General features: G+C 30.9%; 1 protein-coding gene across 3 annotated transcripts; it reads left to right on the top strand.

The window, feature by feature from the left end:
• Window positions 1–2,779: 2,779 nt before the first annotated feature.
• On the top strand, window positions 2,780–5,290 carry LOC133831247 (homeobox-leucine zipper protein ATHB-22-like). Of its 3 annotated transcripts, none has more exons than XM_062261486.1 (4): window positions 2,780–2,926; window positions 3,395–3,579; window positions 3,665–4,035; window positions 4,785–5,290. In XM_062261486.1, exons 2-4 carry the CDS (start codon window positions 3,492–3,494, stop codon window positions 5,028–5,030), a joined length of 705 nt encoding a protein of 234 aa, XP_062117470.1. In that variant the 5' UTR covers window positions 2,780–2,926; window positions 3,395–3,491; the 3' UTR covers window positions 5,031–5,290. The 3 variants fall into 3 exon arrangements, with proteins under 3 accessions (XP_062117470.1, XP_062117469.1, XP_062117468.1); XM_062261485.1 differs by having other exon boundaries at window positions 2,800–3,020; XM_062261484.1 differs by lacking the exon at window positions 2,780–2,926 and adding an exon at window positions 3,053–3,300.
• Window positions 5,291–11,239: the final 5,949 nt, after the last annotated feature.

Raw genomic sequence — 11,239 nt, 5'->3', positions numbered from 1 at the left:
ATATAAGTTTAATATACCGTTCACCAACACCATTGAACAAAGCGTGTAAGGCCTTGTTATTGTAACTACACAATAGATCATCAACATTTGATCAATTTAACTCAGATTTTACCATTGTTTCCCCAGTTTTTGCGTCAACATCAACTGGTGATGACCAACCTATCAAGATAGAACTCCACGCCTTTTCATCTTGAGATTTGATAAAGGCTTTCATCCTAACCTTCCAGTAAGGATAGTTAGAATCATTAAACAACGGTGGACCAGTTATAGAACTTCCTTTTGCGAAAAACGACATGTTGCAAGTAGAAAAACAAACAAACGGAAAGAGAAACATAAGATCCCACTAAGATTTTAGTGTCGCTCCGATACCAATTGAAATTTTGTTTTTTAATATTACCAACTGAATTTAAACAACAATTCAATTAATGCGGAACAATATAAAATTGTTTGATCAAACAAATATTATGATGTATCAGGACAAATTGCTGATGAATCAGAATATACGAACATACAATAAATAAACTAAAAGTAAAGTGACACAATAATTTTTTCACGTGGTTTAGAAAACCTAGTCTACAGGGCCCCGCCCAGAGATAAAATCAATTAGTAAAGTCACAAGAATACAATAAGCAATTGACTATACAAGATTAGACTCCCTCTAAATCCTTGTCGCAACCTTGAAGTATTAATTCCACTTTTGTAATCTGATGTTGATAAACACCAAGAACACGAAATCCCTTCTGATCTTGATGAGTGCTCGTTTCTTCTCCAAGTGAGACTTATGAAAATCTTCCCCCGAAGATTGTATGTCATAGGCTTTATGACCTGTTTAAGAATAAACAACACAAAGTCAACACAAACAAACAAATAGATAGTTGAACAAAGACTACTATTTACATAAAAACGAACCCTTCAATATATGAAATATTAGAATGGGAAAGAGTCAAGATTAATTGTTACTTAGGTCTAATATTTATAAAGTTTAAGAAACCCTAAGGCAAGTCGATCAATCTCGTTTTTTTTATCTCAATTAGATCAAATCAAAGAGTTTCCAAAAATAACTCTCAATTACATTTACTACAGAGAATTCCAAATGTAATAGACGATTATTCTGTATCATCATAAATGAACAAACCTAAACTTAATTTTAAACCAAGTTCATTTCAGATTTGAACTTTCTTGGGCACTAAGATATTTCAAGATAATCAAATTAAATCAATTAAGACCAAGAAATCTAATGGATATTCAATTATGTATCAAACATAATATTATAGACATAATTACTATATATAAATAGGAAACTTATCTATAGATAATTTGTTTAATATATAATTTATACTTATCCAAAAAAAAAGCACAATACACTAATTATACCATATATATATATATTCGAAAATCAGCAAGAAAAATATATGGCTTAAGTTAGCTTTACAATTTTGATATTAAAGTATGCCATATGTTTCATATAAATTCTGGTTATGAATTTACTTCCATATAAATGAATTAAATAATTTAAATGCCAAACTATATATTTTGAATATAAAAATTTATAAAAATGGTGTATATATATAAGAGTTGCTGTTCTACTAATAATGCTTTTAGAAATTATATCAGACAAGCTAAGACAATTTTTACCTATATTAAGCATAACGTATTAAACTAAATTATTCCATTTAACCCTTAATCGGCAAAAATAAGGTGGGTAAATGGGTACTTTGCCAAAAAAAATTATTTATTTAGAATATTTTATTAAATGACTAGGCAAATATTTAACTGCAAAAAATAAATGGTCACTACTGAAAGTGCAGCTGAGAAGATGAGGTGGAGTACAATTTATGATTTTTTTTTTTCTTTGCTCAAGTTAACAACTTTTTCTACCTATGGGAACTGAATTATTATTGAGTCACATTATCTCTAATTCCATGAGGCTGACGCTATTAATTGTGAGGAGTTGTTATCACTTGATCAGAACTCAGAAATTAATTAATATTTACAAAATATTAATAAAAAAGAAACCCTTTTAATTTAATTAATGAGCAAATAAAGAAAAAGAAGGAGGAGAAGAAGAATGACCTAAATACTAACTACTGTCTCATCTATCTTTTTCATCGTTTTGGGCTCAATGCCCTAGCAGCTTAGTGATGTTATTTATATATATATATATGTGTGTATATATACCGTTAATTCACGTTTTGTTTGGGGAAGATACCCTCTGCTAGGGCAGTGGGAGCAGTATTAGTACAAAAGTCCACTTACACCTTCATTCAATTGCAACTCACCAAAATTAAGGCCAGCCCACACATATATATAGACACATATTTTAAAGATAAAAATAAAAGTTCACCAAAATTAATTAAGGTGGGTGTGTTATTGTCTGTGTAATGAACTAAAACAACAACAACGTATATACATGTATATATATATTTTAAATGAAAGAAAGAAAGAAAATCTAGCTTTATATATTTGAATTGATGATGGTACAATAAATTAATAATAAGTCAAATATATATATATATATATACATGCATTTTGAAATGGGATAATTAAAACATTTCATTTCTTTCTTCTTTCATTTTACTTTATATATATACATTTTTTCTTCGTCTTGGATCGGCTGTAGAAAGACCTTTATTGGGGCAGCAGTTGTGACAGAATTTACGTACTCTATCACTCCCTTAAGCTGTCCCACGTCTCTTCCTATGTTGGATTTTGGCCCTCACCCTATATCTATATATATATAAGGGTGTGAGTGTTCATACATACGTGTATATGTATATATATATAGAGAGAGAGAGAGAGCAGAGGAGAGAGAGAGAGAAGAAGAAGAAGATAGAGAGAAAGAAAGAAAGAGAGAAAGATTGTCGGTTGAGAAGATGATGTAAAAGGGAAGAGAAGAAAAAAGAGTGGACTCAAAGGTCTTAATCTGGTATGGTCCCCATGTAATAACCTGTCTTGCTAGCTCCTAAGGAACTGACATATATGCCTTCCCTTTCTCACGCCTCTTTCTGACTATTATACTAGTACGTACTATTCCTCTCTCTCTCTCTCTATAAACATAAAAAACTTTGTTGCGCCCCAAAAGTGGAGTAAGAAGAACCTCATCATACATATCAACCTGTCTCACATACACAAATTCACTTTTTTGTTTTGGTTTTGGTTTTGGTTTTGTTTTTGTTTTTGTTTTTGTGGGATCTTAAAAAAAAAAAAAAAAAAAATACAGAGAAAGAGAGAGAGAGAGGGAAGAAGAATAGAAACCTTTTAAGCTCAATTTGCCACGCCCCGCCAGTAGTTACATCATCTGTAATTACTCATTTTTATTTCTCTTTCTCTCTGTGTGGTCCACTACTATATACTATCAGCTCATTAGCTCACTTGTATAGCTTTCCACTTGCAGGGCCTATATAACACCAGACAATATTTTTGAGTTTGATTTGTGGAGAAAAGAGAAGAAGAAGAAAGAAAGAAAGATATCAGAGAAAAAGAGCAAGAGCATGGATTGGAATAGCAACTTAAGGCTTGTTTCAAGGCCTGAATGTTCCTATGGCTTCCTTTACAACTACAACTACGATCAGTACCAGGGTAATATATTAGCTCTATCCCTTTTACTTAAATCCCTTCAAAATCCAAAGGGTCACTCTTATTTTTTTTGTGTTTTGATAATAAGGTATGGATATGAAACATCATCAAGCAGCTTTGATGGGAGAGACAACACAAGGGCTAGGGCTACTTGGTGTTCCTTCAATGGAGAAGGTGAACGGGAGTAGTAGCAGTTATGGGAGTCATCAGGACAAGAAGAAGAGATTAACGACAGATCAGTTGGAGTCGTTGGAGAGGAGCTTCCAAGAGGAGATAAAACTGGACCCTGATAGGAAGATGAAGCTGTCAAGAGATTTAGGCCTTCAGCCTCGCCAAATCGCTGTTTGGTTCCAGAATAGGCGTGCTCGTTGGAAGGCTAAGCAGCTCGAGCGCCTGTATGATGCCCTTAAACAAGAGCTTGATGCCATGTCTAAAGAGAAGCAGAAGCTCCAAGAGGAGGTAATATATATATACATATTTATAACAATCTCTTTCTTGCAATATATTCTTCTCATGCAACACCATGCATGAATGTATAAATATTCTTTTGTTTTAGTACTCTTTTAATATTCTAAGATGAATATATTGTATACTGGATAACGTGCGATTTATTCACATACACACACATGTTATATGCAAAATATAAAACTGTTATATATTGATGCACCTACTCGTATTAATTATAAGTAAGGTATATATTGTATTGCAGTGTATAGTACAGCAACAGCATAAAATGTTTCCCTTTAATCTTGCTACCTTAAAAGCTAAATTTGGGAAGATGTTATTTAGGACATATATACTAAAGGGAAAACTACGTTTTGTTTTGTAAGGAATGAAACCAAATGTTACTTTTTCCTCTCCTTTTTAGGGGAAAGTTATATAACATGTAATAACAAAGCATAATAGTAGATTTTTTTAAGAATATAATTCGTTACAGCATATAGTTTAGTCAGAATACAAATGAAATTGGTTTTTACATATAGACACATTGTTTTATCTATATATTAATTAGTTGGTTGTGGTTGAAAGCCTTTAAGCAAATTAATAACTTTGTTAACATATATACTAGCTATGTGTTTTTACTCTTAATTTTTTTTAAGAAAAAAACACACTTAGTATTACACTTTTGTATAGAACTACATGCATAAATATACATATTCATATATAAATTTTTATTAATTAGTTAAAATGGTATATATATTTTACAGGTGATGAAACTGAAGGGCATGCTAAGAGAGCAAGGTGGGTGGAAGCAAGTGTCGACTACAGGTGGTTATACAGAAATTTCCGGCGAGGATACGGTGGAGAGCACGTCGGCCGGAGCTATTCGCAGCACTAGCAAGTCACTAGGAACGAATCCCATGGGTGCTGCTGCTGAGTGCAGTCATCACATTCTCAATGTGGAGGAATACAACCCTGTATCACCACCTTACTGGCTCCCTTCTTATCCTTAATTATTATTAATCCTTATTATAATTATTCAATTAAGTTGTTAATAATAATTACCTAATTATTATTATTACTATTAGTCTAATATTAATCAATCATTTCCTAGCTCTACTATGTACCTCTCTCCATGTGATATGATGGATTAATTAACATATATCTAATCGATAGATATGCATGTATTCTCTAGCTACTATATAATTAAGCAAGCATATATTGTACTTTTCAACTTAATTAGCAATATTGAATGAATATTAGTTAATAATTATCTATCACTGGTTAATTAAACGCCATTAATCTACTTTTATTATTATTATTTAATTTCCTCTCACTTCCTTAGTCGTATTAATTAGGAGTGTTTTGTCGCATGCGATTTTTTTTTTCTTCATTTTCTTCGGGTAAAGACCAAAATTTGTCAGATATAAAACAGTTTTGGTGTTAATTATAATAATAATATATATATTTTTTTTAAAAATGAGAGACTTTAAAAAGTGATGAATGTTGAATATTATTAGGGATCATCAAGGCCTCGATTGTGCCCTCAAGTCAGAATTTTAATGATAAAAGTTTGGTGTATTCAGTGAAAGGGTTAATTTTATTTTACAAGATTTGGCGAAAGTAATAAAAATCAGTTTGAATAATATATATATATATATATATTTATGTATGCATGCATCGTAGAAAATAAACATCATAGTATATTGTACCATTGTCTTTCAGAAAAGAGGGTGCACGTGAAAGTTGGAAACGCAGTGGTAACTGGTGCTCAGAAATTATAGGAGTTAGAATCGTGAAATTTAATTTACTAGGAATATGACATTTAAATGTTTAAATCAATCTTTGATTTAAAATAAATATTTATATGACCAAAAACAAAGTTTCATTTCTCATCATATAAAGCCTTTTTCACTATGCCTAGCTCCCTATACTCTCTAGCTAGGGCTACTTTAATAATATGGGTTCGGTAGCAATTAGACAATTCCTATTTGGTGAAATAATATAGTCTAGCCACAAGCTTATGTTTTTTTTTTATTCAATACATTTTTTTTAAATAAATAAATAACAAGCCTAAAGGGGTTTCTCCTAAAACAATAATAAAAAAATCCTAGAGGTTTTCTTATTGATGATAATGAAATTATTTACTATATAATCTTGACATTGAGTTTTCTTTAGATCAATTTATGTAAAATTAATAAATTTACTGATGTTAACGTAATAATTTCACATTAACAATGGACTGAAGATGATTAATTTTTTTTTTGGAGTTCATACATTGGATTGTTATTATAATAAAACAAAATTATTGAGCATCTTTGAATATTTGGTTTTACAATGAATATTGCTAATGGGCAACAGTGGTGCCTAACACCGACTACAAGATTTAGTTTCTATACCGAGAAGAGCTCTACCGAGAACAATTTTTGTTGTTCTCAGTAGAAGCATTTTCAAAATTGCGTCAAGACTTTGCAGATTTTTGTATTATTAAAGTTGATATACCGAGAACTTTGGAACTTCTACCGAGAACAAATGTTCTCAATAAAAGTCCTTTATATCAGCCGTCTTCCCCAACAGAGCTTATTTCCTCTAAAACATAAAAAAAATTCCCCAAACCCTTTTTCTCTCCACCCCAAATCTGTATTCCATGAATTTCTTCCCCCAAACAATAGTTTTTTTAGAAATCTTCCTATCCAAGGAAGATTTAGTTATCAAAAGGCTCTAATCAAAGTATGTATTTCTATATATTTCATTTTATTTTGAATTTAACTCTCTCTAAATGGGTTTTTTTTCTCACTCTACTCCCATTGTATAGTTTTTCTCAGATTTTGAAACTATATTGTTGAATCGCAGAAGCCCTCACAGGTATGTATGAATCTAGATTTTTGTAATTTTTTTTTTAATATTTTCAGATTTTTTTGTTGGTGAAAATGGAAGAAAAAAACTTATTTTTTTACATATTTTTAATACGTTTTTATCTGCTATATTATATATATAATATTTGATTTTGTATTTATAATAGGTAAGATTTATAATTAGAAATAAAAATTAGGTGAAAGTTTAGTTCTATGCAATTTTTAGAATATAATGTTGTGTAGTATTTTAGTGAAATGCATATATAGCTTTACGATTTAGTTACTGTAATTTTTTGGATAAATAATTAATTTATTAGCAATTAGTTTGTATAAGATCAATTAAAGATGAACGTGAGTAATAAAATAGGTCAAATGTTTAAAATGTAAAATGTACATGGTATGTTTTTAGCTAAATTAGTATGGACAATTATAATTTAATAGTTTATTTTTTTGCAATTAGATTTAATATGATTTTCGGTATTTTTGGTATGTAATTTGACTTTTAGTTATAAAAATGTGTTTGAAATGTTATGTTGTTTGTTCTAGGTATTTTTTGAGTGTTGTTTGCAGGTTTTTTATTTTTATTTTTGGGGTAGATGAAAATATAGTCGTTATGCTGCCCATTTTTTTTTTATAGATTTACGATATCTACTAAATTTTTTAATAAAATGATTATTTAATAAAACTAACATTTAATTGATTTCATTAGTGAGTTAATCACTAAAATAATGATTTTTCTAATAATGATGAAAATAAAATTTATAAATATTAGTGAACATTTTAATGTTAAAAAATAATTATAAAACTAATCATTAATAATCATATAATTAATTTAAAATAATAAAATAATTTAAATTAGAAGAAAAAAAAGTAAGCCTAAACAAATAAAATATATTTTATTCTATTCTAAATAATTGTTAAAATTACTAAATTTAGTATTTAACTCACACATGATAAGAGTAATTATTAATAAAAATTAATTATATATAAACAAATGAAGATAATTACTAAACATATTAAATATAGACTTAAATATCATAAGATATTATAAGACACAAATTCTATCTATTTGTATGTCTTTGGTAATAAGAAATTATTACCAAAGATAGGATAGTGTGTTATTATCACATAGTGATAATTTTTTATTTGTTTAAATTTTCACTAAAAGCCTTAGACCCGTTTAGAGAGGGTGAGTCATTAATGACTCTTAAATTTGCCTCTCTCTGAATTGTTCAGTTTGGACAGTTTAGGATTACTGTATACCTATAGTGTGATCTGTTACTCATTTATTGTTTCATTTTTAGAGATTTCAGTATGCATCTCTTTTGTTTTCGTAAGTGGGGAGACTTAGTTTTAGTTTTCTCACTTATGAGAACTATGGGGAGATGTTGTCGTAATTTTTACAAATATGTAACAATATTATGAGTGTAGATCACACTATATGTATATAGTAAACCTGAATGGGATATGTTCTTTACCCATATAGAAATGGAGTGAAAATTTGGATTATGACACACACACAAGTTGATTATAAGTTTGATGATAAGTGTTTTGTGCAGTGCTACACACATACAATGTCGATCGACGAGAGCTATATTAATTTGACAGATTGATTATCTCATTAGTATGAAGCTGGTGTGATAGATTTTCTTGAGAGAGCTAGGCAGTGTGTTGACTCAAGGGGATTGATGAAATGTTCGTGTAGGAGCTGTGTGAACGTTGAATTTAAGACAATTGATGTATTAGAAAATCATATCTTTGTAAATGGTTTTCTACAGAAATATACCGATTGGCATTGACATGGAGATGATGAAATAATACCAATGATGAAAGGGATAGATCAAAATGATGAATATGAAATGATAGTTGTTCCCAATGATATTATGCAAAATGATAATAATGAATATGAAGAGAATGAGCGCGATCAAGAGATACCTACAATAGACTACAGGGGCATGCAACATTATAACGATTTGTTTCCTGAGATCGAGGCTCCATTATTCCCTGGGTGTCAAAATTACACAACATTGAATTTCCTAGTGAAGTTGATGCATTTCAAAGTGTTGGGAAAAATTCCCAACAAAATATTTGATGGAATTCTGGAGTTGTTACATGATGCATTTCCTGCCCCAAATAAGGTTCCAAAATCGCATTATGTAGCAAAAAAATTGATGCGTAAACTTAGATTGGGCTACGAGTCAATCCATGTCTGCAAGCATGATTGCGCGTTGTTTTGGAAAGAACATTCTGGAAAAAGCAGATGTCCTGTTTGTGGGGAGGATCGGTGGGTGGACAGGAACACCTAGGGCAAGAAAATGCCTCATAAAGTGATGCGTTATTTTCCTTTAACCCCTAGGTTAATGCAAAAATATGCATTGAGGCACATTGCTCAACATATGAGATAACATCACGAGCAATGTATAAAAGAAGATGGTGTATTGTGTCATCCTACTAATGGGAAAGCTTGGAAGGACTTTCACTGAAATAATCCAACGTTTACAATGGAGCCCAGGAATGTGCGCCTTGGATTGGCTGCAGATGGATTCAATCTCTTTGGCAGTATGACTCTTTCTTATAGTATGTGGCCGATTGTGTTGACGACGTATAACTTGCCACCATGGTTGTGCATGAGAGAAACTAATTTCATGTCGAGCTTTTTAATTCTAGGACTTCATTCGTCAGGAAAAGATTTTGATGTTTTCTTAAGACTATTGATTGATGAGTTAAAATAATTATGGGTGACCGGTGTATAGACTCGAGATGCAGTCGATGGTAGTTTCTTCACTCTTCGAGCAGCTTTGATGTGGCCTATAAATGATTACCCTGCTAGGAGTAGCCTTTCTAGATGGACTGGCCAGGGTTATCATGCTTGCTCTACATGAAATGTGGCAACACTGTGAATTCGTTTACGAAAGAAGGTTGTTTTTTTTATGGCGATAGACATTTTTTACCAATCAAACATGCTATTAGAAGGGACAATAATGCATATGGTGTTGTTGAAAATAGACACCCACAAAGCCATGAATCGTGCTATTAGAAGGGACAAGACGGCATATCGTGTTGGATGATGAAGTGAAGAAAACGGTGGATTGATATATTCTAAATAACTATAATGAAATCTCACCATAATTCAGTAAGTAGTTCATCTTTTCATTGCATGTTTATTATAATACTTATTAGTAACTCTTAAATTAATTATTTTTGTTCTTTGTAGTGAGCATATGGAAATTATTCATTATAAAAGGTGTTGAAAACCTAGACCAATTACATAGAAAGGAATTTCCAAATTGGTTTTATAATAAGATTTGTCATCTTTGACAAACGGGTTCTTCAAAAGTACATGAAGAGTTATCTCTTTATCAAATGGTTCTTCTACTGTCGTTGCTTCATATCTTGGGTGTGTTGTAAATGGAATTATATTTCTGTGTTATGACAGGGACAAGAATCACAAAACTCAAAATAGTGGAGTCTCTGTAGCTAGAGTTGAAAATAATACTTATTACGGCCAATTGGAAGAAGTTTTAGTGATGTCATATCTTTCTGGTTGTTCAGTTGTATTATTTAAGTGCAAATAGTTTGACACTAATCGATCTTCAAGACTAAATTATGAGCAAAACATAACTAGTATTAACACTAGTTCGGAGGCGTTCAAAGATGATAAATTCATCCTTGCAACTCAGGCTAACCATGTCTTCTACATTAATGACCTTAAAAATAAATCTCACTAGAAATTTGTCCAAGAAGTGCATCACAGAAATGTGTGGGACATCCCACTAGTTGAAGAACAATTGGAGGTTGTAGAAGTAGATGTGATGCATGACGCTAGTTTGTCTAATTTCCAATTTATTCGTTGATCTTGGTCCGTTGCCACAAATTAGCTTTGAATGTACGGGGGCTCCATTAGAGTTTGTTAAGATAGATAATGTTGAAATTGAGGAGGAGGAGGAGGAAGATGATGAGGAAAAGGAAGATGAAGAGGAAGTTGAATTCATAGAAGAAGATGATGAAGAGGAAGATGAACACATAGAAACCGATGGTGATAGTGAAGATTAAGTGGTAATTTTAAATGTGATTTTATGTTGAAGTAATTATGTTTTACATTAATTGATTATTATAGTTATTATGTTTAGTATAAATGCAATTTTAATATCTATATTTGTCAAATATATGACTGATGTTATTGCTTGATCTCATGGGGGTGATGGTGGAGGATGTGATCCTCCACGTGGACCATCAGATATCCCAGCTGATTGTGAGCGAGGTAATACATTACACATTGACACACTCCTTAATTTTTAACAGTTAATATATATTAATTTAAAAATACTAAATTTGCATACAATAACACCTCCTATCAAGTGTGGAGG

Source organism: Humulus lupulus, chromosome 4 (genome assembly GCF_963169125.1).
Source record: "Humulus lupulus chromosome 4, drHumLupu1.1, whole genome shotgun sequence".
NCBI classification, from domain to species: Eukaryota; Viridiplantae; Streptophyta; class Magnoliopsida; order Rosales; family Cannabaceae; genus Humulus; species Humulus lupulus.
This window is presented reverse-complemented; position numbering and strand designations above follow the sequence as displayed.